Raw genomic sequence first — 27569 nt, 5'->3', positions numbered from 1 at the left:
ACTTCAAGGGGTTCATGACAAGTTATTGGACAGGGCTCTTTCGTGCAGACTGGACAGCCTGTGCAAGATAAAAAGTATTTCTTTTATTTTGTATCTTGTTAGTATTTACTTCTAATCTGGGCAGCAGGGAAGTTTTCAAACATCTTAAAATAATGGTGACATAAAAAGAAAAACAAAGTGTTAGGCGTTCGCCATAAATGAAGTGGTCCCTCCTATTGCTTTTGTTTTCTGGAGACACGATATTGCTCCTGTCTGTATCACATTTTCAGAGCAGCACAGCCTTGATAAGGAAGCTCACCTAGAGCTAAACATTACATGACTTACAAAGTACACAGCTGATCTATTGAATTTTGCTCATTCTGAAGCAGGGAAAGACAACTGTAATCTTTGAACTGCATGTGGCCTCCGAGGGACTTTCAGGGAGCCTCCAGAGAATTCTCCTATTTCATTGCCCAATTTACATTAACTTCAGTTGCTGGTTTATGGCAGCATTAAACATGTAACAGAATATAGTAATTTAAATGAAACCTTTAAAAAAATCCTTCTGCTTCTTATTTCCTGCAATCTTTGCAAACAAGCCATAGGCAGAGAGATATAGAGGCGTACAATGCCAATAATTTAAAAAGTAGTGATGTTGTTGAGCTGAAATCTGCCTTTTAATATTCAGGTATACAGCATGAAAGAGGCTCTCTCAAGTTTGCTTTGATTTGTCTTGAAGATATATAATAATTAGCAATAGCAGTGTTATTAATTTCTGTTAACTATTTTTATTGCATTCTGAAGCCTCGCTGGTTGCTTATACTTCCTAATGTGCAAAAAGTTTCATGGCAGTTTTCTTGCAATATGGTTTTTTGAGATTTAATGACAACATGGGAAGCTGGGGAAGCTGCAGACCAAGAAGAGATGACTGTACAGTACAGATAAGTCTTCGACTTATGACCATAATTGGAAGCAGACTTTCCATTGTTAAGCAAGGTGGCTAAGTGAAACATGCCCAATTTTACATTCATTTTTATCATGGTTGGCAAGTGAATTTCTACAGTTGTTAAGTGAATCAGGCTTCCCTCATTGACTTTGCTTTTCACAAGCCAGCTGGAATATCACAAATGGCGATCACATGACTTCAGGATGCTACAATGCTGTTAAAAAGATGCTGGATTTTGATCATTGTTACCATGGTGATGTTGCAATGGTTTTAAATGCAAGTCATTTTTTTCAGAGCTATTATAACTTTGAACAGTTGTTAAGTCAATGGTTGTAGGTCAAGGACTATCTGTATAATGAAAGAGAGGATTTACCATATTTTTCAGAGTATAAGACGCTACGGACTATAAGACACACCTACCTTTTTGGAGAAAAACAAGAAAAAAAAATCTGCCTCTGCCTCCCAGCAATTTGCCTCTTTGCAGCAAACAGTGAACAGCCTGTTTCAGTTTCAGTTTCATTTTCAGCACAGCCTGATTAGCACAAGAAAAAAAAAATCTGCCTCTGCCTCCCAGCAATTTGCCTCTTTGCAGCAAACAGCGGAGGCCTGCACAGCAATAGGCAGTGACAATCCCTGCAGCCTGAAACAGCTGAGAGCCGGAAGGCTGATCCAACAACAATCAGCTGCTTGTGCTAATCAGGCTGTGCTGAAGCTGAAACCAGCTGTTTGCTGTTTGCTGCAAGGAGGTAAATTTCTGGGAGGCAGGGGTGGGGGCCGGCGGGTGGATGGAGTTACATTCGATCTATAAGATGCACCCAAATTTTCACCCTCTTTTAGGGGTGAAAAAAGTGCATCTTATACTCCGAACAATACGATACATAAATACCTCTGGCCACCTCAAAACAAAATAAGCACAAAGATAATCACACTCCACTTATGAGAATTTCAATAACATTTGGAACTTAAAGAATTAAAAGTAGTTTTCATTCATGAAATTAAATGACAACTGGTAGAAAATACTGTAGGACATTTTTCTTCAAGATGCAAGTAAATAACGGTGATAAAAATGGCAGCATTAACAATGAAATGTTGATAGTATGAATTATGACAATATTATTGAAATGATGATAACTATAATTCTAGCAGTATTGAAAAAGTAACTGTAAAAGTAATAATGATGCTAAGCACAACAGCTATCATTAGAATAACAGTGATTATTAGTTCGTAGTTTTGGTCCTGATATCTTGATCCTGTTTATTTCTGGAAATATAGTCCTGACCCCAAATATTTGCCCCAGGGTACCTGAAGAGGATGGTTCAAATCGGATTATGATCCATCCATTGTTAATTGGAAAGGGAAAAACTTTTCTTTCCTCAGTTGCCTCACTTTAAGATTCCCTCAGTATGAGATATAAAATAATAAAATAAAATCCTTTATTGGTGTGCCAATGCTAATTGTTTTTGTTTATTTCCTATGGGGAAAGTTATGAGTCAGAAATAAAGCAACTGGTGGAGAAATAAACAAATTGATCATGTAACTTATAGAAGGCCCCAGAGCAACAGTCACAAATTCAATTGCATACTACTGTATAAATATAAAATAATAGGCAATTTGACCCCTGTTCCAACTTCATATGATAAATGGTAATCATTAGCTTTCCATGGAATAACTGGAATTAATTCTGACTGGTCAGCATTTTATAGCTGCAGGGCACATAACTTCATATAACTGCCTGTTATATTCAAAATCTCAAAGTAACAATAAAAACAGATCTTTTCTAACCACAAATCAATGATCAGCTTACTGCTGAGTTTTGGTAAATGCTAAAGTTATTATCCATAAAATAAGAATTACTGATTACAAGATCTATTCTATCAAATGTCCTGCCACTCTTTGAGGAAAATGTCTTGGTCACTTTGAGGAAAATGCTCAGCACCAGCAGTTTCAGAGGGGGATTATAACATAAGGACCAAGGACCAGAACAGAAAATATTAGAATTATCTTCATAGCATTACTCCACTTTATACTAAATAACAGTTTTATTGTCCACAATGAGGATGCAGTGGCAACAACAACAGTGGCTGCTATAGAAAAAAAAAATGTGGATGTCCGTTTCCTCCCCCCCCACCTCCCAAAAAAATCAGTGCAATGCTCTAAAATAATAAAGATGCAAAATATTGTGGAAATAATCTGCTTGGAATCAACATATCTTCTCACACACCTATATTTCAGGAACAAGTACTTGCATCACAGATTCCTCCCATATGCTACACTTAAGTGTTAAGACATGTATATGTAGCAAGCATGTGGGATATGGGCGACACTTTCATAGCTTTACTTCTTCAATAGTCATGGCAAGGAAGCCATGCACAAAACTTCTTGAGCTCTTTTAAAGGAAGGGCAAGCCCTAATATAGACAGTGGGCACTACTATCCAATACTATCAACCCTCTTAGCAGTGTCTTCTTTGGCATTGGTTCTCTGAGATGACTTAATAGATGGTATCTGATTCTGAAAGACAGAATACAGGTTGTCCTTGGAAAATGGATAAGTAATCTATTGATGCCAACAATTTTTTTATGTTCCTTTGATAGTGGAACAATTAAATGATAATATATCCAGCCTAGGAAAAAGCCTACCTGAAAGATAATTGTTTTGCATAAACTCTCCACATACTCTATTATGTGGGTTAGCAGAAGAAGAATAGCAATTTTATTTCACAAAGCACTCTCAGATAAGCAGAGAAAGTCTGTTTTAAGTTAAGTATTTTAAATAAAGAATGACACTCGTAATTAACAGTAAAATCAAATATAGAAAAGGAAGAGTGGAATGCATGTTAGAATGTTAAAGAAACAGTGAGAAAAGACTAGTAAGAAAAGGGTGGGCAAGGGGACAGAAGTGATATAGGAACCTACCTCTGATGCCATGAAACCAAAATCAATATATATCAAAATCCTGAGGTCCAAATAATGGAACTAAAGATTTCCAAGCCATCTTTTTCTGGTCACTGGAGGACTAAGCCTTCTGCTTAGTTGATTTTACAGCTGAACATTCCGTAACTGTTCTACATGAAAACCTTGTTGCACAGTGAACTCTTCTGCTTCCTTTCTCCTTAGAAATTCATTTGCTTTCTTTTTCTCTTTTCATTTCCCAGTACACATATTCCATGCACAGTTGAACTAGACAGAAAGCAAGGCACATCACTTCCGTCGCCCAATGGATCCCCAAGTTCCTTGAAAAGGATGGAATTATCAGCCACCAGTCCAGCTTGGTTGTTTTTTCTTCTGTTATGGATAAGCTGTAAGTGACTCCACAGTTAAGCTGACATACAGACGACACACACGCACTTGCGGGAACATCTTTTTTTCCCCTTTTTTTCCCATGAGGATATCGTTTTCCCTTTTGCAGAAAAATGCAAGCAAAAGAAAAAACAGGATTTTCTATTGAAGGTACAACTCTTCTTCAATATGAAGACATTAACTGGATTGGTCTGGATCCCCCATGCAGTGGTCAGTGAAGTCCTTTGTAACTGATGGCACAATGTTTTGATGTTCTTATAGTTAACTGTAGGAACTGTTGAACAACATTTGCCATAGTTTATGAGCCAAAGAGGGAAATGGGTGGATAAGAATGACTCTGGAAGAATAACTAAAGAAGAGAAGGAAGGGAATCTGACTGCTGAAGATTGTTGCTCTGGTTGCCTCTTTCTTCTCCATTGGCCTCTTGACTACTGCTCACTGGTGGTAGGACTGAAGTCTCTTTTCTTCCCAAAACACATTGGTTTTCTTCACTTTTTTTAAATATTTGATTTGTACATATTTATACTTATTTATATTCTGTTTCCCATGGCATCAGTAAATGTGCTTCTGTTGGTGTGAGAAACATAATTTGCCATTTAGAAACAAATTCCATATATTCTTTGTCTGCAGCGCATAAGAGTTCTCAAACAATTATCCAATCTCTATAGACATCACAACTGCCTTGTCAGCCTCCCCTCCCCTCCCACATCCAACCCTCTTCTGTCCTCCCCTCTTTTTTCCCATTGTTGTAAGAAGACACGCAGCATCATGCCATCGCAGTTGGTGACTGGCTCATCTGTACTCTCATAGACTGGACACTGCTCAGGATCTTCTTCTGGTGTCCGGCTAAAGTCACCCCTATTCTTAGAAGATCTCTGCAAAAGATAAGAGACAGGATCATACTTGTGGAGCAGAGGTCTTTGTCTCCTCTGCTTATATGGACAAGATACATGAGCTGGCAAATTCAAAATGCAGTTGCAGAAAGTGAAGCTGATATCCTAAGATGAGCAATCAGCACTGATAAAAGATGTTGAATGAATGTATATGTGCATGATTCAAAAGAGTAGTTTTTCTCAAACCCATAACAAATAGATGCTTAAGTAAAGGACTTAGTTTTCTCTTCCTTGAAGATGCTAACTTCCCAGGTATCTTGAGACGATAAGCTACTCTGGTGTTACAAATGACGATAATGTAAGCAAGGAGAAGAATTTCTGAGAAATGTCTAATTTCTAAATTAACTGGTCACTTACATGAGTCCTCTATACTAATTGGTAGAGTTGTAATCTCTGAATGAAAGGAACAATGTGAGACACTCCCCAGTTTATGAATTCAAATTTCTCAGAGATCTGGTTGGAAGCTGGCAGCTTGTTAGTGAATTCTAAAAACTATAAAGTGCTGACTGAAGAGAGTGTGAAGATGCATGACACTGATGAATATATAGTATGGCAGATGCAAGGAACTTGTGGGAATTTCCAGAGCACAAAAAGATTATGGAGGCACACAGGCCTGCAAAGAGAAGCAAAGGAAGAGTGTGAAGGTGCTTTTGGATGGAGGCATGTTGCCTTGCAAGTTATGAATGATCTATTTCCCTGACTTTTATATGTGTTTCTCATTGGTGATTTTTTATATTAATTCCTAAAGCAGTTAATAATAAATAAAACATTCATTAAATAGTTTAAATAAAGTCATCTAACCAAACCAAACCAAAATGACCATAAAATACAAGAAAGAAGCATAAATCAGTTAATTTTCAAAGGCCAACCAAAACAATAATCAACAGTATATTTCTGCCTGTTTTCAGAAGATTAACATATTCCTGGTGCCAAAATCCTGTCTCTGATCCAGATTTAGTTTGTTGATTATTTGAAGCATGAAAAGAAAAGCTTGATCTCATCTTCTTCCATCACTGAAGCAAATAGGGAAATGAGAAGGTGCCACTTACTCCGATGTCATTTGTGCAACTAACTGAAGGGATGTGAAGCCAGCAGTTAGAAAACTGTCTCTGTACTGATTCATTTTGATGGCACTCAACCAATCTTCTACTGAGGTAAAGGCAGTGAAATCTGGGATGGAGCGATCCAACAGTGGCTGAGAAGGCCTGGAAGAGAAGGCAAGCAGTGGCTCAGAGATGGGATTTAATTTAGAGCAGAAATATAGACAGTAAAAGAGTTGCTATTAGTATGGTCATTATGAATTGATTAGGCAAACTGGAATGAGCAAGCATTTATTTTAATTGGTGGAACTGAAGTAATTGCAGTTATTGATACTTTGGGGTTTTTAACATTCTTTAATATTATTGTAATAGCAACTGAAAAAGAAATCCTGGTCATTACTTGCAATAGCAATTAGAAACTTGCATTAATCAAGCTATAAATTATCTAATGCTACTTTGCCAGAAAGGAACTTATAAAGAGATTTGATATTTTGCACATCTATTTAAATTTAATTTATTAATTAATTAAAGAGGGATAATTGATCCTCCAAGTATCCTTTAACTAGCTACAGCTTTATTTGTAAATTTCAGTATGGTGTTTTAGGCCCCAGTTAAAACGTAGTAACACATGTGGAAACTTACACAGCGGTGATGGTAGCCACAGTTTTGAGGCTCGCTGGATTTCGGATCATTTTATCTAAAGTGTTAACTATTTCAGCAAACCGTGGCCTTGTGTTGCGGTCTTTCTGCCAACAATCTAACATAAGTTGATGTAGAGCAGCTGGACAATCCATAGGTGGAGGGAGCCGGTAATCTTGCTCAATTGCATTAATTACCTATAAATGTAATATATATACACATATAATATAAATGTGTCAATGTAGTAGAAAGAGATATAATTCTGAAAATCACTGCAGTTAAAATAATATTTTAATCAGAATGTAAGTCTCTTAAACCACTGCTACACATGCATAACCTTCCATATTTATTCACTTTATTGCAGTTTTTGAGTGATTGGTTCCAAGTCCACAAACATAAAAAGAACAGAAAGTTCCAGGATTTAATATTCAGATGTGTTCTCCATCTTTCTCAGAATTTACTATTTATCAAAATAGATTTATTTTTCCATGTTTGACATCAGGGCTACGTCCCAAAAATTACCAATGCCAAATCCCCAGCCAAAGGAAGAAAACAGAAAAGAAAACAAGTAATATCTTAATAAGCCACCATGGAAATATTAATGAATTTTACATGTGAATCAAATTTGGCATGTTTTATAAAGATGTTTTTTGGTTTATACAATAATGGCAATGAGCTGGAATGTTAATCATATTGTTGATTATGCTAGTAGCAACCCTGATGTGGGATGAATCATCTAACTTTTGACTGTGACACAGAAAACTTAAATCCTGTGTGATTGCCAGGATCCTAATCTTAATCAGTTCCACTTATAACACATATTTGTTCTAACAGGAAAATTTTCACTGGCACCAATGGAGAATCAAACCACAATGCAAAAATAACAACATTAGTGGTGTAAATTGGCATATACCTCAAGATGCTCCTACAGCTTTCTCCTAACCACAAGTTGTAAAAAAGCTTTGGTAAGGATTTCTATTGTTTGCTTATCTGGACTGAAATACGTACTATGGAATATTTTCAATATTATGAATTCAAAACTAGATTAAACCAACTGAAATTCCAATTTAGCGGTCCTACCCTTTGCACTTCTACCTTCTTTACTTTCAAAAATTGAGCCCTTTTAAAGTTGAATCATTTCAGCACACTAATAGCATGCAATCAGGAATAAAGGAAATAGCTTGCCCTCTGCACACAAGGAGCAACAAAACAGTGCTGGCTCTGGAGGAAAAAAAAGGGTATTCAGAGGTTAATTTGACTTCTGTTGCTTCAAGATAAAGGCAGTCCCTTCCCTGTTAGCAGCCGCTACACTCTCTGTTTCTGCCTATCATGCTGTAATGCAGAACTTCATCAAGGCTCAACGCCTCGCTCATAAAGTCTCTGAAATATTTCAAAAGCCTGCCAGGCTCTTAGTGTCCAATTATCACACACTGGCTGGCTGGTCTTTCCAGTTCTTCTCCACTTCTCCGTTTCTTTCATCTCTGATGCTCTTTCTTATAGTAGACGTTGAAGGGGAAAGAAGCAGCAGCAGCAGCTGAGGATTTTGTATCTCCCAGTTAGTATTGCCAAGTGTCTCTCTATAGCTCAGCATGCACCGGGGCTGGAGCCAACGAGTTATGTCTGAAAGGGACTAGTATGTAAAGCAGACATCTCACTATGCTCAGAGAGAGAAAAGTGTGGTTTAAGTAGTACAGATGGGATTCTTTTTAAAACTACATGTGCACAATACGTGTAAAAATGTTACCATATAATATAATGAATGATTGGTTGCTAAATTGTTAATGAACATTAATCTTAACTCCAGTCTTCTTTGCAAGTGGAAATGGGACTACCTCCCACTCCCACTTCATAGCCATTAAGGTGAAACTGGGCTGGTCAGTCCTAAACAGAATAAACTTGCTGATTACACAACAGCAATAGCACTTAGACTTATATACTGCTTCACAGTGCTTTACAGACCTTGCTAAGCAGTTTACAGAGTCAGCATATTGTCCCAAAAATCTGGGTCCCCATTTTACCAATCTTGGAAGGATGGAAGGCTGAGTGAACCTTGAGCCAGTGAGAATCGAACTGCTGGCAGTCGGCAGAATTAGCCTGCAATATTGCATTCTAAACCCTTGTGCCACTATGGCTCTTGTGGTTATTCCATATGGGTGGGAAAGCCTAAGACAGTTCACACTCTTGAGGGTGCACTTGGATGGTATCAAAATAAAACGGGGAGGGATGCTTTCACATACCACAGCTAAGGAGGACTTAAACCTGTCTCATTCATCACTGGTGAGCAAGATGGAGGCCACATCACAGAGCATGGTAGAAAGAAAAGAAGTGTCAGAGAAGTTAGAGTTTTAGTTGGGGAAAAATACTTCCCTCATTCTCCAGAGCTATTACATATAACTAAAAATAACTTTTGTATTCAGAAAAATGCCTGCCTGAAGCCACTGAAGACCCCTAACAGGCAAATATCCTACTTAATATGGATATGTTTGGACATAAAAACATGAAAGACAGACATACATCTAACATGCTGGCTGGTAATGGGAAGGTATTATACAAGGATCTGCTGTAAATTTCCTCCTAGTTATACAGGTGTATTATTTCAGTCTTCAGCATACTAGTATTTAACAAGTGCTTTTTTTCCACTGCTAGAGAAATCAAGCTTTACTATGTTGTTCAGAACGCTTCATAAACGTACATCTTGATTGGACATGTCCCAATAGGGTCTTTCTCCAAATGACATTACTTCCCACATAACAATACCATAACTCCATACATCACTGGCGGAGGTGAATTTACGGTAGGCAATAGCTTCTGGTGCTGTCCACCTCACTGGAATTTTCCCACCCTGAAAGACAGTAATTATAAAGTTAACTGTAAGCAGTGTAATATACCAAAGGTTCCCTGTATAAGGTTTAACTTATTTAATAGGTAGGTATTTGTCTAAATCTATTGCAATTTCCAATAGCAGCATAGTCTTAGAAGGAAAGGAATTCAATTTAATGATGTGTTCCACAGATAGGGCACATTTTTCCTTCTTTCTCTTGCATATGAAGGCAACATTTTTCAAATGTTCACATTAACATTCACAAATTACACTTGATTCTGTTAGAGGATTATTTTATCAGTACAACCATATTAATACCAATGGCAGATTTTTAGTGTTGGACACATGATTCCAACTTTTCAAATTATTTCTTTATGGTGAAGAATATACCTGGTGTCCTACTTTCCACCTACTGAAACCTTTAGTTGCTAAGAAATTGCATTTAAAAAGAGAAGGGTTGTGCTGCAAAACCAATACTAGGCCATGATCTAATGATTTCATAGTTTGTATCTTAGCATATTAATCCAAGTCAATTGTGATTTAGTAAATAAATCATGCTTAAGAAACAGATGGTTTAATGCAATATGTAATACCAATTATTTTCTAAAGACGACTGAGTTACACATAATCTGTTCTGTGGAGAGCAGGAAAATGTTTTCCAGAAGCAATTCAAGTATGATTGTTATTCATCAGATATATATCCTGTCTTTCCCTTATACATTCAAGGCAGCATAATTATTCCCTCCTCCATTTTTCTCTCCACACTCCTATGAGGGAAGTTGACCTGGAAATAAGTAATTGGTTCTAAATCCAGTGAGAATCTCAGAGGAAGTTAGCAGGCCTATGAAGATTGGACATTGACTGCAATTGTTTTTAACAATAGTTTGATATAAACTATTGCCATGTACAAGTAGTAAATGGTTTCTGTGAATCGTAATTTCCAGGTTTTTATAGATGGAAATAAAACAACTAGTTCAAATTATTGTATTAATGCAAACCCGAAAATAGAGCTTGGTTCATGGCTGTAGCTAATATGCTTCATTTGTTTCGTGGCAGAGACACTAGTACTTTCTGCATGAGAAAAGAAATTAGCATTGTGACATTTATTCCAGCTGTGGTGTTCAGCATAAACAGTAGCTAACGAATTCTCATGCTCATGAATGCCAATGGACGAGCAAGTGTTTTGAAAAGGACAGCATGTTTCCTACAGAGAATATGTAGGTGTGCTCCCACTTCTAGGCCCAACAGCAGACGTCAAAGGCTGACAGCAACAGCTGTTTCCTTGCACCTCTTTGCATATCAAGTAGCAGCAGTGGTCTTCAGGGTTTTATCCTGAGTGACACTTCCTCACCCTTGGCTGTTTGTATTGTGAAACACGAATATTTTTTTTTGCTTCTGGCACTTTCCCTAAGAAAGATACCAAAGGAAGGGCAAGGAACTGGGGTTGCCTTTGGCATATATATGACAGCTCATCACAATTTGCTGAGCATACCAGTGTTTCAGTTTTTCGGTTTAAAATTATATACTGCCAGTGATATGTAGTAGCTAATATGGTATTAGGTACCCTTTCATTATACTTCAAAATACATTTCTAAACACCAATTACTGAATAAGCACATCTGATCAGTATTAGAAAGAGGGACCAACCTATGGCCTGAATGAAGTGTCAAGAAAGACAACTTTGAACAATTTTTTCCTAATGCAGAAAATAGTTTTATGCTTTTGTACATTGCATTGGATCTCCCTAAGTATTAATGAATTATGAGTAGAAATAGCTCCAGACAGAAGAAAAGGCTTTGGGTTGCCATCTGCTTGAATCAGTAAACTCAGTTAATTCAAAGCCTGGGAGTCATCACTTTTACCTGAACATTACTGAACATGTAACCCAAATAAGTAGATCCAATATTCCTCTATTTCAGAAACTTTAAGATATGTTGATTTCAACTTCCAGAATTCTTTGGCCAGCATGGGTTGAAATCCATACATTTCAAAAGCTGATGAAATTGAGAAACACTAATCTAGATGATAAAACTAGCCACTCTGTTGTACTTAAGCAGTTATTTGAGCAGGCAAAAGGAGTAGTTGTTCCATAGTAGAAGCAGGGCTGTGCAACATAAGTAAACGGGGGATTATTATCAAGTATTTCAGTGGTTTGAATAGGAAATTGGTATGAATTAGTTCACTCCTGAAATCAGAAGTGAACTAATTTTCCTTGTGTTGATCAATGAATTATCTGCTTCTATTTAGGAAAAAAGTATCTACTGCCACAAATTTACGGGGACTACAATCCCCATTGCTATCCCACCAAATAGTTATTACATCAGAGCATCAGAGAAAGAGGAGCAGAATTTTCATCTCTTTCTTCTGCATCTGCTGCCACATAAACAATTGTGTGCAAAAGTGTAGACATCTGTGGTCAAATTGTGTGTTTCAGTGAATCTTTTGGGGTGGGGGTGAAGCTGAAAGGAAAATGGATATTTTAGAAAGACAGCAGTCTGAAACATGTCCCCAATCAACTATGAAGTTCTCCCAGGAAAAAAAGAGAAAAGTTTTTCAATGACCTTCATTGTTCCTAGATATGAACATTGCTAAAAATCTGTGGGAAGAAACAAGGATGTCATAGAATACTTTTAATCTAGAAGACTTCTAGATGGAAGAGTACAATGCAAGACTAAAAAGACTCTTAGTAACCTTGTTTCTTGGAAATCGAAATAAAGTTACTAATAACCTTGGAAACCTTATTTCTTCCAAAGGAAATATTACAAAGTAATGACTGAAAGGTTCACACATTTATATCCACTTCAATTGCTGTGTTCTTATTTTGAACCTGCAAACAATAAATAGTACATCTGAATTCAAATTTGCAGAAAGATTTTAACATTGGCAATTACCTGAACTTCTTTTCACTGAGGAATTCATTGCAACATGTAATTTGACCAGAGATGCCTAAACAATTGCATGCAACTTTATCTCCTTTTACAAAGAAAAGTGGGTGACGGAGTGGGGTGATGGTTAACAGGCAGAATTGATGACAGAGATGACGGCAAAAGTGAATAGTACAAGAGCTGGATGGGATTTTTTTTTCTCTGATCAAAAGAAAATTTTCATCTAATCAAAGTTTGTTACCAAGCCTAGCTCTGTTGATTTTTTGCCCATTCTGTCAGGAGCTAGGTTGCTGAAAATGGGGAGAATGTATAAAGAATTGCCTGCAGACACTGCCTGGGAGAGAGTCATGTCAATCTTGTCAGAAGATTACTTGTAAGAGGACTGTGGAAATTAGATTCACAGCCCTTCCCATTGTTTCACTGAAGTGCTCTCCATCCATTCTGCAGCCAGCAAAAAAAAAAAGATCCCGGCATGAAATTTGCTGTTCCCATTATTGATCCCTATCCTGTCTCTATTGTCTCTGTTCTCACTTACTGCAGTCATTTAACTTCCTTCCAAACTAACTGGTGGCAAAGTCTAACATATGTTACACACCATGAGGCTGTTGTGATACAGTATCAGAATAAGCTTTGACAGCTAAAAGTAACCTAAGGCTGTGTCATTCATGAGCTGGAAATAAAATGAAGATTATGTCAGAGAGACAAGTCAGGGAAAAAAAGATATAGTCAGGTGAGGTTTGCATTGTAGTTAGAACCAAGTTGGGAAAGATGTGCAGTTACTCTTTTGTTAGTATTAACTAAGGAGCACTATTCTAAGATATGAGCAGAAACATTTGCTTTTTGGCTGATCTGTTTACTATCCCAACAGGAACGTAATTCTATATTTTCACACTTTATTTGTGCCATCATGGTTAATAGGTGAGTATCATATAACCTGAACAGGTTGACCACTAAGGAGAGATAAGTAATAGTTAACAGTGGTTGGTTTCATTTTTAATGACCTTGCTTTCAGATCAAACATTCATGACACAATTAAGCTTAATATAAAAGGAAGGAAAAACAAATAAAATAAAACATTGACCCAGGGTAGAATTAGTTATTTTGGTTTTCATGTCCTTTTTAAAAGTGGATGACAGAACAGATTTGGCCACTGTAATAAGAGCTCCGTTTAAAAAGAGACATTTGCTTGAAGGCCATTCTGTTACTTATCCCCCAAGAGCAGAATTATGAATCTACCATGGGAAGCAATGATGTAATTGCAAGTACTGCATCACTTTCCAGCTGCTTGAAAGGCCATTTGGGGCATAAATTTACTATAAAAATACAGATGATAAAAATCTGCTTTTTCTCCAGACGTAGGAGAGGTCCTATTATGTTCAGTGGACAATTTAAGCTCACACTGATTTATTTAAATGGACTGCAAATGCAGTTTAGAAAGGAAACAGGATTTATAGTTAAGCCATGTATTTCTGGTTCACTGCTGAAATTCTTGGTGTAAAGTAACATCACTCCAATTCTACCAGTTAAACATGGGTTTTGGGGGAGACCTGTAACATTTATAATAGTTTATGCCATTTGGCTTCTCCTTTTTTTCTCAATTATTATTTTAGTTACTGGAATTTATTCTGCAAGAAACTAGTCATACTAGGGGTGAAATCCAGCAGGTTCTGACAGGTTCTGGATAATCAGTATCAGAAATTTTGGGTGGTGCAGAGAACTGGCAAATGCCAGCTCTGGCTGGCCCCAGAGTGGGGTGGGAATGGAGATTTTGCACTATCCTTCCCCTGCCACGCCCACCAAGCCACACCCACAGAACTGGTAGTAAAAAAATTTGGATTTCACCACTGAGTCGTACTAGTTGTCGGCTTCAGTTTCAATTTAGAAAATGCCAGGGATGAATGCTGCTTCCAAACTTTACACAGCAAGGCGCTTCCCTTTTTGTGAACTGGACTGCTTTAGTAGCTATGCAGAAGACTATAGAGGCAAAGATGTGTTCATGAGATGGTCTCTCTGGCTGCGCCTTCTCGAGACCTCTCCCCAGATGCTAGTTTGGAGCAGAACAAGTTGGTCCCTGGCACCTCCAGGGAAGATGTGGCAGCAGCAAACTCCAGCTCAATGGAGCAATCACAGTTGGAGTGACCGGATGAACTACTGGCTGAGTGAGGCAGGCAGAGATACAGCTACAATAAATGAGCTCTGAGGCTTTAGGCCAGGGGTGAAATTCAAAAATTTTCCCTACTGGTTCTGTGGGCGTGGATTGGTGGTCATGTGACTGGGTGGGTGTGGCTTGGTTGTCATGTGACTGGGTGAGCGGATGTGGCCAACTCAATATCACTCCCAGTAACATGATCCCTCTCCCAGTCACACCTGCCCAGATTTTGTGGCTCCCAATGTTTTTTGTGGGAAATGGGTCATGTGACTTGGTGGGCATGGCCAACTTGATTGGTCTAACTCTTAGGAAATTTCTTCTTAGTCCAACTCACAATAAAATAATACAATAAAATAGTACTGTTCTAATATTTAGAATAGAATAGAATAGAATAGAATAACAGAATTGGAAAGGGCCTTGGAGGTCTTCTAGTCCAATCCCCTACTTAGGCAGAAAACCCTACACCATTTCAGACAAATGATTATCCAATCTCTTCTTAAAAACTTCCAGTGTTGGAGCATTTACAACTTCTGGAGGCAAGTGGAAGTTCCACTGATTAATTGTTCTGTCAGGAAATTTGAGGGGTTCCTACAAAAATGAGGGAGTCAATCTATTTTCCAAAGCACCAAAAGGCACAACAAGAAACAATGGATGGAAACTAACCAAAGAGAGAAGCAACCTAGGACTAAGGAGAAATTTCCTAAGGGTGAGACCAATCAACCAATGGAATTGCTTGCCTTCAGAAGCTGTGGGTGCTCCATCGCTAGAGGCTTTCAAAAAGAGCAAGGGAAGTATACCCCAAAAGGACAATGCCAGGAACCACTAAAACAATGCAGAAAACCTAAAACAGCCATTCCCCTTCTTAAAAAAAGTCAACCCCAAAGCAAACGCAACAGCTGAGAGGGAAACTAAGAGCAGCTACTCAGGCTAATTGAAAGCCTGGCCATGCTGTCAAAAGCCATTAACCCTTCCAACTCTATTATTCTATGTTCCCCATGTTCTAAATTGGGTGCTTCACAGCTGGCTGTACCACACATGCATTAAATTCATGGTCTGTATGATTAAGCTGCATCATTGTCCCCTCCTGTAGCTTTCCCCCAGGAAGAAACAAGAAGTAGCCAACACTGCAGCAGCTATAAAAGGTCTTGGGAAACTCCAAGGAGTATCAGCTGATCACAGAAGTGTTACTTAATACTCTTTATAATTTTGTTTGTAATCTTGTCCTTCTTCCTGAAGGGAAGAGGTTAATCCCATCCTTAGATGGGTGATTGATGGGTTTCCCTGCCCTAATCCTGTCAGTTTCTGTTTATTGACTTGATTCAGTGTGTATCGGCTGTATTCCAGCTGCAACTGTTAAGTGGAGCTATTAACTGAAGGAAGGGAGGGAGGGGGAGGGAGGGAGGGAGGGAGAGAGAGAGACAGACAGAGCCCTCTTTTGCACTTTATTTTTAACCGGTTCTCTGTATTGCCTAAGCAATTTACTAATGGTTCTGTGGAACTGGTGAGAACCGGCTGAATTTCACCTGTGTTTTAGGCAGAGATCGAGCTGCCAGTGGCCAGTGCAGATAAGGAGGAGGAGCTACCCCCTCCTCCCGATCCATGAGCATGCAGGGCTGAAAGGAGACAAGAGCAATGCCTGTCTCAACAACCTGTGAAGTGGCAGCCTCACTCTTTGTGATGGGCTGCACCGGAGTTGGCTATTTAAATCAGCCAAAAAAGGGAAAAGATCCTGGAACAACATCTTTGATTGCTTTTCTGAGTGTTCCTGTGTCATCTGGAAAGGGCTGCGAAGCATGGCCCATTGGATTACCACCATCATATTTGGGGTCTATGGAACAATCTGTAATGGGAGTTTTTGATCTTTTTCTTTGGCATCAAAGGTTTTTTGAATCACTTCAATATATAAAGAATACATCACCACTACTACCCCAAAATGCTGCTGTGCTGTTTGTTTTCTCGGGGTGTTTGTGTGTGTGTGTTAAAGATTTTTTAAAAAGCATTTGCAAGTCCAAGGCATAATTTTAAATTTTTAATATCTTCCTAAACGGGACAAAAACATGACCCACATATCCCAATAATATTATTTGCAACTGTTGGGAAGCAAAAAGAAAGAAAGAAAGAAAGAAAGAAAGAAAGAAAGAAAGAAAGAAAGAAAGAAAGAAAGAAAGAAAGAAAGAAAGAAAGAAAGAAAGAAAGAAAGAAAGAAAGAAAATAACAAAACAGAAACAGTACAGCTATTCATGAGTGGTAGTAGTTCATGAGTATCCCTGTCTTAAGGGAACAGTTTGGCAGGCTGTTTAAATATAGGATGATTCAAGTATAGAATATGCAAAATTAGATGATCCATTAGCTTCATTTCAAATGTATTTTCTGAAATCTACAAAACAGAACTGAATAAGTGATCTTGATGACTGAATAAACCTGCTAATAACCAGTAGCTGTTGTTCATCCACACTGGCCATGTTTGTAGACACCAGCAGCTGATTTTAGGAACATGCAAGGAGAAACCGCCTAAATCACTCGCAAATATGTTCCAATAGTAATAGCTAAACTTGTTGTGATTTAGAAGTTTGTTGTGACTTTCTTAGATAAAAGAACTTTCTTAAGCCATATTTTAAATCAAGAATCAGGAATCCTGGTTTGCTTTGTTTTTAGCAGTTTAATTTGAACTCCATTTGGCATACTTGCCCTGAGCAGACCATTTATTGCCTTTATTAAAGAGGAAGAATCCCATGGATGCTTCGTATACACAAATGGTAATAACATCATGGACATATCCAATACCATCTTACCACTGAGATTCATTATACTTTGCAATATGTAAATCTAAATTTAATGAGCTGTCGGCAATCTGAGATGTTACAGAGGAAACTGTATGAGATCTCAGAAACAACATAAGTTTCAGGAAGAACAGATTTCCAGTGTCTTCACAAATTTCATTTTTTAGTTGAATGGCTTTGTGGTGGCTGCTGTGCTGAGCGTATCACAAGTCCTAATGATAAGTATTATTTTGTTATTCCCTTGGATTTGCCATCTGCTATGATCACCTGTTTGTTCATGGCTTAATTCCCATATGCTTAGAGCAGACCTAATCTCTTCCTTTCTTTTTTTTGGATCTTACCTACTTGAGATCAGGACAGTCTCTTGCAATATGTGTTCAAATGAATTTTGGCCTTCTATTAGCCAAAAATTAAAAATGAAAATATATATTCAATTTGGACCACTTAATAAAAATAATTAGAACAAGAGAACCAATGTAGCATGTAAATTATTATAAGAGGCTGGAAGCTAATTAATGAAAACACCTGTTAATCTCCACAGGCTCCACAGGCATTCTTACATGCAAACTACCTACCAAAGAGCTGGTATAAGTTGGATCTGATGTGTCATCTTGCAGGTAGCGAGAGAGGCCAAAATCAGATACTTTACAGACCAGGTTGCTGTTGACCAGGATATTCCTGGCTGCAAGATCACGGTGGACATAATTCATTTCTGCAAGGTACTTCATGCCAGCTGCAATCCCTCGTAGCATTCCCACCAACTGAATGACCGTAAACTGGCCATCATTTTGCTGTAACAGTGAAAAATAAAGCACAGAAATAAGCATATTTCATGTGTCCAAAAACTAGAAAATAGCTTGGGAATAGAAGTCTCTCCAAAATTGATGAAGAAGGAAAGAAATGGTTGGAAATGGAGGGAGGCTGATTCAGGGAATTAGATAGAATAGGCATAAATTAGAGGAAGTGAGATAATTCAGAAGAAATAGAGAAAAAGAGAAAAACAAGAACTAGAGAAAATTACTAGTGAAAGAAGGAAAGTGTTGAGAGAAAAATGAAAAGGAAACTTTAAAAGCTGAAGAACAAAAAATCCAGCTAAGAGAATGTGCAAAACCCCCAGCAGATTCCATTGCCCAAAACCAAGAAAAATTATATTCTAATAGCAGAAGGGCCAAGGACTGGAAGGAAGGTTATATATTTCAATTCTCACAATTGAATTTGCTAAGAAGAAATAAAATGTGGACTCTTTCAAGACATGTGATTTCATTATGAGAAGAATGAGACAGTTCTAAACATTATTTTAGAATTATTAATTTAAAGAGATGACTTAATCTGCACCACCATCCCTACAATAGCAACAGATCTCATTAGATATTTCCAGTCCATTATCACTTAAAAACGCTATTGTACTTACTCGTAGAAAAGAATCCAGGGCTCCATTTTCCATAAATTCTGTGATAATCATCACTGGCCGACTTTTAGTTACAACCCCCTCCAGCCGAATAATATTTGGATGGTCAAACTGACCCATGATGCTGGCTTCACTTAGGAAATCCCGTCGTTGTTTTTCAGAATAGCCGGCCTTTAATGTCTTAATAGCCACATAAATTTCTCTCTTGCCAGGCAGTTTCAGACGCCCTTTATAAACTTCACCAAATTCTCCTGTAATGGGATCGATATAAATTATAAACCAATTCTGGTCAATTTGGCATTTCAAAGGGAGAGGTTAATAGGAACTATATAAGAGATTTGATTCTGAATGATAGATAGATGATTCTGAATGAGGTGTGGGTATGGAGTGCTATTTTCTCCCAAGATATTAGAAATATTTCTTTGAAAATGCAGTATTTTATTAAAAGTATTGTGTTTTTAAAGACTTCACGTAAGGTAAAAAGAGTTTCAGTATCTTCACTGGTTGTGCAAAAGAGGAAAATGCTCTCTTACTGTGAAATGGCACATAATATTTCTTCTCCATAGCTATGAAATAAGCAGGTATCTCTTATTGGTTAGCCCTTTCATAACTATGAGTACTGCTGTTCTAAACTGCTAAGCTATTGTATTGACATATAGATATGTGTATGTATGTATGTATGTATGTATGTATGTATGTATGTATGTGTATATATATATATATATATATATATATATATATATATATATATATGTATATGTATATATGTGCACATTTTGAAAAAAAAAATAACCAAATTATAATAGCTGAGAATTTTAACAGCAAAGAAAAACACATTCACTGTTGTACAGTACTTTGTGATTCGTGGAATACAATCAAAGGAATGCAATATTGTACACGTAAGCCATTGTTTTGGGAAAGGTGAGCAGGGAGTGGTATGGGTAAAAAAAAAAGTACAAGACACTGAGAATTATCCACAGTGATCACTTTTACGAAGAAAAGATGAGCTACACAGGTTATACACTTGCTCAGAGTCCATTAGGAATCTTCAAGTGCTTAAAGAAAAATGTGTGAGTCCCCTGAACTATGACAAGATATGGCCAAGCATGGTTCTGACTGAATCTCAATTCCTGAGATAATATCAAACATCAAGTGGAGTAGGAAGACAATTGTGTGAATTAATTAGCAACCACTCAAATAATTTCTATTAGAGGTGAATCAATTATATTTTCTATTCATTGTGGTATCTATGTTTCACACACACTAATAAGTTAGCTCTATTAGCATCAGAATCATCTGGTAGTCATATGATGATCTACCAAAGAACTAACTAATGACATGCCTCTAAAAGTAGCATTTTAGGAGACAGTATTGAAAGAAAGTAATGGCTGTGTCCCACTAGTTGCCTACCCAGGGGTGAAATTCAAAATTTTTCCCTACCGATTCTGTGGGCGTGGCTTGATGGGCATGGCAGGGGAAGGATACTGCAAAATCCCTATTCCCTCCCCTCTCCTGGCGGAAGGATATTACAAAATCTCCATTCCCATCCCACTCTGAGGCCAGCCAGAGGTGGTATTTACCGGTTCTCCGAACTACTCAAAATTTCCACTACCGGTTCTCCAGAACCTGTTAGAACCTGCTGAATTTCACCCCTGTGCCTACCATCCCTCTGGAAGAAGGATAGCATTAAGTATGGATACCAACTGGGAAGAAACACCTAATCTTTAAGTTAGTCTGGCAAGGACAAAAAAATAAATACTTGTCTCTTTGGAATGATGCTATTTAGTTTAAGTAGAAGGCAAACATTATTCAGGCATCATTCCTATGACTACTATAGAATTGAAATTTTAAAATCAAAATATTTAATGACAAACATTATCATAAACCATTTTATTGATATTTAAAAAAAAAAAAACTTGTAAGTTGCCCAGAGTCACTTAGGTGACATGGGCAATGTAGAAATTTGATAAATAAAAGTTATGAGATAATACATAATACATAAAGTTGATGTTTGACTGTGATGTATAGTTCAACATAGGCTACTTTCAAGGCAGATACAACTCTGAATTTCTTCCTAAATTGTTAAGAGCTTTTCAAGTACATTAGAAGTGGTGCCATTATTGAAGACATTGAAGGATATGGTAAGGAAAATCTATAAAATAAGCCTAAGCAGTAATGGGTTATTTAGTGAAATATAAAAATGGGATGAACTTTGTACCACCTTGTTTATGTAGCAGAAACCACAGCATTTTTTTTTATTCTATCTTGGCAGTTCTACCTTGGAAGAACTCCTCAAAGGGGATGCGGTACCAACTCCCTAGCTCACTAATATATGAAAACATCTTTAGTATGTTACCTCGGATGTAAAAAGAAGAAAGATGTGCCTTGCACCTGCATATAGATACATATATGATGATGACCATTGTTCAGGAATAAGGTTAAAAAAAGATACTGTGACTGTAACTTGCCAGAAATGGCAAGGATGGACTAAATGAAGCCAAACTTCTCATAGTTGATCCCAAATCTCAAGTTACTGTAAAAAGAGAAGCACATGAGAAATGTGGCCAAAAATCATGATACATGATGGACCAACTAAGTGCCAGTCATCTAGAAAGAAGATATGGTACCAAGGAGATGAAGATACAATGCAATAGATGTGATGCCTTTAGGGTGAAAAACCTCTAGGTATTGTATTTGATATCATCAAAATTTGTACATGTAACCATCAACTCTAAAGCCAAGGAAAATATAGTGATAGCACACAGTAAAGATATAAAAACAGACTTTTTGAAAATCAGTATATGTGAACCAATAGTTTTGCTATAAGAGGAAAGAATGATATTGAGATTATTCTGAAGCAAGGCAGGTTGAAGAAATAAGACGTTGAAAATATAGCAGAGGCTCAAAATTTCCTTCTTGAAAATGGTGACATACTGTGTCAGGTTGTTGTGTATAACCTCAGAAGGGCATGCTTACTCACTCTTTTTCTAGCAAACCTGTTCAATTGTTATAGTGTGGTCTTATGCGCTCAGATATTCTCAGATGGATGGAGGACCAGGGGGAGACAAAGCAACAAGCAGACTCTGCTCTCCCAGATCCAAACGATGAAGAACTAACAACTGTTCCCACCATGTTTGCCCTGAATACATCAGTTCTGAACCAGAGCAAGAAATAATTCTATCCACCACTTAAGAATTCTGGTGTTTGAAGAGATAGAAACAAAATGTAGCTCAGCTTGGAAAAGCTATTCCAGAATAACCCGTTAAAGGATGTCAGATTTGATCAGGGGTATTTATGCTCAAGTACGATCAGAGCTGCAGATATTTAATTGTACTTGAATGCATTCTATCTGGGCTGTCTTTAAAAACTACATGGAAACTAGAATTAGTCTAGACTGCAGCAGCCTCTTTATTTCCTGGTACCAGATATTGGAAATAAATAACACTATTCTGTGACTCTGCACTATTTACCAATTGTTTTCTGAGTAAATTTTAAAGTGCTTGTTTTGACCTATATAGCGTGGCACCTGGCTACCTACAAGACCATCTAACCCAACTGGAAATGACCTGACCAACCAGATAATCTAGGGGGAAAATGCCTGTTGTCTCAAACTTGCAAGAGATAAAACCAAAGTCAGAAAGCACTGCTTTTCTAAAATAGTCTCTTTGGAGATCAGGTTGCCCCCACTCACTGGTTTTCAGAACTTGTTAAAAACAGAATTACACCAAACCATTTTTTTTTATTCCTTTATATTCACTTCTACTTTTGGAATAAAAATGATGTTATATCATTTTTAATTTATTAGCATTTTTACTCACATTGTAAATGTTTTTGCCCCCATTCAAACAAAAGATACAGATACAACTTCTGGAATATGAAAAGTGGAGACACAGATCTTTTATGCAGTGATAGAGTTTTCCACATGATGAAAGTTTCTGAAGAAAATATTCAACTCTTAGTCCCCCTTCCATCTCATGTGGAAAGAATGTTCTGCAAATATTCTCTATAGGCCTATAGAGACCTATCTCTTGGTCATAGATTCTGTCTGGAGTGAGCAGCATCATAGATAACCAGTCTTACAAATGAAATTGAAAATACTAAACTTGTCTGTAGTTTCTGTCTTTTTTTTTAAAATTTGATTTATATGCCACCCTTCTCCGGAGACTCAGGGCGGCTTACAATGTGCTCAGCAATTAGGGTCAATTATGAACAGTATAGCCATGAAGACCTTGTAAATTGGCTAATTATCGTCCAGTCTCCAACCTTTGCTTTGTTGCGAAGGTTGTTGAGAGTGTGGTTGCGCGACAGCTACCCCAGTACCTGGATGAAGCGGCGTATCTAGATCCGTTCCAGTCGGGCTTCAGGCCTGGGTACAGCACGGAAACGGCATTGGTCGCGTTGGTTGATGATCTCTGGAGGGCTCGGGACAGGGGTTGTTCCTCTGTCCTGGTCCTGTTAGACCTCTCAGCGGCTTTTGATACCATCGACCATGGTATCATGCTGCACCGGTTGGAGGGGTTGGGGGTGGGAGGCACCGTTTTACGGTGGTTCTCCTCCTTTCTCTCTGACCGGTCGCAGTCTGTGTTGACAGGGGGGCAGAGATCGACCCCGAGGCCCCTTATATGCGGGGTGCCGCAGGGATCGGTTCTCTCGCCCCTTCTGTTCAACATTTATGTAAAGCCGCTGGGCGAGATCATCCGTGGTTTCGGGGTGAAGTACCATCTGTACGCTGACGACACCCAGCTGTACATCTCCACCCCGAACCACCCCAACGATGCCCTTGAAGTGATGTCCCAGTGCCTGGAGGCCGTACGGATCTGGATGGGGAGAAACGGGCTCAGACTCAACCCATCCAAGACCGAGTGGCTGTGGTTTCCGACGTCCCGATATAGTCAGCTGACGCCATCGCTGGCTATTGGGGGCGAATCACTGGCCCCCACGGAAAGGGCTCGCAACTTGGGCGTCCTCCTGGATTCACGGCTGTCATTAGAAGAACACCTGACGGCCGTGACCGGGAGGATTTTTCATCAGGTTCGCCTGATTCGCCAGTTGCGTCCCTTTCTAGATCGGGACTCGTTACGCACAGTCACTCATGCCCTCGTCACCTCTCGTCTGGACTATTGTAACGCTCTCTACATGGGGCTCCCCTTGAGGTGCACCCGGAGGCTCCAACTGGCGCAGAGTGCGGCCGCGCGGGTGGTTATGGGAGCAACATGGAGCTCCCATGTAACACCTCTCCTGCGCGAGCTGCACTGGCTCCCGGTGGTCTTCCGGGTGCGCTTCAAGGTGTTGGTTACCACCTTTAAAGCGCTCCATGGCTTAGGACCTGGTTACTTACGGGACCGCCTACTACCATCAACAGCCTCCCACCGACCAGTACGCTCCCACAGAGAGGGGCTCCTCCAGGTGCCGTCGGCCAAACAATGTCGGCTGTCGGCCCCCAGGGGGAGAGCCTTCTCTGTGGGGGCCCCGACGATCTGGAATGAGCTCCCCCCAGAGATACGGAGGATTCCGGATCTGCGCACCTTCCGCCGCGAGTTGAAGACGCTTTTATTTCATCAAGCCGGCCTCGCCTAATTCTTCTCCCTTTAAACTGTAAATTTTAAATTTTTAAATGTATTTTAAAATTATGGGTTTTTAATCAGTATTAATTTCAGCCAAATTTATTTAATTCATTTTACTTGATCTTAAATTTTGTATATTTATGTGTTTTATCTCATGGCTGTGCACCGCCCTGAGTCCTTCGGGAGTAGGGCGGTATAGAAATTCAATAAAATAAATAAATAAATAAATGATTTTCAAATGCCAAGATGGGTCTATAAAAGTTGATGATACAGTGACCAGTTTAGCTCATGAATATTGGTCTTCAGCAAATCTAGAAATATAACTACAAAGCAGGGGCTCTTAACTTGTTTGACCAAATTACCCATTTCCCCACACTTAAATAATTTCATTAATCCTCCTGTCCCCTTCCTCCCTGTTACTCTTTTGTTAAATAAAATGTTTCAGCAACAGTGGTCCCAAACTGGATATTTGACATAAACAAGCAATTATAAATTATCCTATTTATCCCCAGGATATGCTCAAATTACCTCCTTGGGAATAATTATCTGTAGTTTAAGAATCACTGTTATAAAAACTGAAGAAGCAATCACATCCTCCACCAATTGGGTTCTACTTGGTCTAAGATGATTGTTTAACTTGCTGGAGCCTGCACTATTGGACAAAACTGCTCATAATATGGAGAGCAAAGTCCTCAGCCTGGGGATTGAGCAATGAAACAGATGAAGAAGCCAATAGAACCAAAGAGGTATTGTAAACATATCTGGAGATACCTTACAGAGACTACCATTAACCAAGGGTTAATGACAGTTGTACTAATTTGAGGATAAGGAGTACCAAACTGTACAGATCAAATCATTGACTGTAAGGAAGGCAGCAATATTTGAGGAAGTAGCAATGCATGATTGGCAACTCACGCATTTCCCTTGATATGTGCTGAAGAACAGAAAAATTCTGACAGAATGAAAGTAATGCCACAGAAAGTTGGGTTGATTTGGAAAAAAAAACATAATAGGAAAGCAATAATATTTAGATGAAGGAAAATACTCCAAGAACTGTTTGGAACCAGGAATCGAATGGGACATTATGGGATCAATGAAAATTGAGGACAGGCATTCACCATAAGATGCACAGTTGCAAGGTAACTAACTTTGATCTTGATAACTTTGAGATACAGGTGGGGATAGATCTAGATTGAGCCATCTGAGAAGCTGGGAGAACAAAGACTCAGAGAAGGCTTATTACAAATGACTCCTTCTGAAACTGGGTTTGAAGGGCAGCAAGGGGGTTGGATGGTTCAGATCAGTGGTTCCTGAAACTGGAGTACTAGAAATGTAGCACACCAGGGTGAAAAAGGACCTATAGCTGGGTCCTAACCTATGAGGACCCAGTTGTGGGGGCAATAAGCTGACTTTGTATAAATATATACAAAAGGATGAAGGCTATTGCTGAGCAATAAGCCGCCCTGAGTCTTCGGAGAAGGGCGGCATAAAAATCAAATTAAAAAAAAAAAATAGCTGCTGGGATCGGTATTGGGGAAACGACAATACTCTATTTGTGTCATACTTGAAATAAATAAGGCAGCCCTTTTAAAGGGCTTAGGTTGTTTATCAAGTGCCGATGGCAGCACAGCAGAGGGCTGGGGATTTTCTGCCAGAGACAGAGAGCTTGAACATGACTGAGAATAGACAAGAGCTCCTAGACAACCTCTGAGACATGGTAGGAGCTTTGAAGAAAGATAAAGGAGATAGAGTACTTTCAGAGTCTGCCATTCTGAACACTTGTTCCTGGAGAACAGCTCGCAAATGGGACAAACAATCGCAGTGAGCCTGTTTAGTAATTGCTTTGCAGTGCTTACAAGAATTTACCATTTGATCTTCCCCAAGGCAGAATAGGCAAAAACTGTTCCCAGCTGAGAAGGAAATTCACTTCTATAATGCTGGTGTTTATGAAATGGAACCTTTAAGACTCTATGACTGAGACCAAAGGCTTTCTAAGAAGAGGGATAATAATGTCTTGGCCAAAAACATCTTAAGGCTATGGGACAAGAGGAGGAAGATGGAATCAAAAGAAAAATGAAAAGAAAGAAAAAATTCTAGGACAATTGTGAGCTAAAATATGGTATCACTGCAGATAAAAAAAGATGGTTTATACTGCATGCAGTATAAATGAAGGGCTGAACTCCAGACAAGAATAAGGAAAGCTTTCAAAGACTTCAAATGGGCTTTGTGCAGGTGCATAACCCATATATTTCAAGGTCAACTTTCAGAAGAAAGACCTGAGTCTACTGGGTTCCTCTCATCTAGTGAGAAGAAAGCCATGTTCTTGTAGCGAGTTACGTTGTCTAGATTTCACTATACAATATGTGGCTTCTTTTCTCACAGCATTTTACAAGCCTACAATTTGAAAGCCATGGCAATCAGCTATGAAGGATGAACTCAATTAACAAGGTGACTACTCTGTACTAATTCAATGTATATATTTGTTCACAAACAAATGTAAAAATTATATGTGGTATTGTGTACCCATTGAATAAACCTAAAGTTAAAGACCTGATTTAAACAGCAGTAATTGGGAGCTTTTTGTTTAATCCCTGAAAAATAGAAATTAACTTTTATGATGCCAATTCCATTGTTTTGCACTGAAATAATTCTTTGTTAATCCTTTTTCTAAAGGGCCGTCACCTTGTGGTCAGCAATAGAGGCCTCAAAGAAGTTAAATATTATCTCCTTTCACAAAATTGATTGTGACACAAAGAAACATGTGGAATAATAAATTTATTAATTGAAAAAGCTACAAGACTTTATTTTTGCTTCAAAATCTAAAATGGCTACTCTTCTGAAACTAGTATTTTATTCATATTTTCTCAATTTTCTCTTAGTATTACTGAATATGTAGTTAATTTGCTAACAGTTAAAATACTGATTAATTTAGGATGATTAATTTAGAAGACATCTATCTGTCTATTATCTCACAGTGCTAAATACTGATTTAGCAGAAAATTCCATTGAATTTAAAGCAGATCTTTCCAATGTCTTACAGATTAACATTGTATAATTCTAAGTATTGGAGTTCTTTAATGATGGAAAACAAATTTTATTAAATAAATAAAAATGCACTCATTGAATTTGTGATACTTTTTTTTTTAAAAAAACAGGTTTGGATTCAG

The 27569-nt window shown here is 38.2% G+C and overlaps 1 protein-coding gene across 4 annotated transcripts in view; it reads right to left on the bottom strand.

The window, feature by feature from the left end:
- The window catches only part of EPHB1 (EPH receptor B1), a 370380-nt gene that overhangs the window by 20654 nt on the left and 322157 nt on the right, over nt 1-27569 (bottom strand). For 2 of the 4 annotated variants that reach the window (XM_034439598.3, XM_087872718.1), the window contains 6 exons: nt 18842-19089; nt 18006-18221; nt 9488-9637; nt 6799-6992; nt 6166-6321; nt 3840-5098 (listed from right to left, as the gene is read on the bottom strand). In XM_034439598.3, coding sequence (XP_034295489.2) covers nt 4990-5098; nt 6166-6321; nt 6799-6992; nt 9488-9637; nt 18006-18221; nt 18842-19089 — 1073 coding nt within the window. In that variant the 3' untranslated portion in view covers nt 3840-4989. The remainder of the gene's footprint in view (nt 1-3839; nt 5099-6165; nt 6322-6798; nt 6993-9487; nt 9638-18005; nt 18222-18841; nt 19090-27569) is intronic. The other 2 variants (XM_034439597.2, XM_034439599.3) reach the window with 1 other exon arrangement.

Source organism: Pantherophis guttatus, chromosome 6 (genome assembly GCF_059756535.1).
Source record: "Pantherophis guttatus breed Tessera chromosome 6, ASM5975653v1, whole genome shotgun sequence".
NCBI lineage: Eukaryota > Metazoa > Chordata > Lepidosauria > Squamata > Colubridae > Pantherophis > Pantherophis guttatus.
Note: the sequence above shows the minus strand (reverse complement) of the source record. Positions and strands in the feature narration are given on the sequence as shown.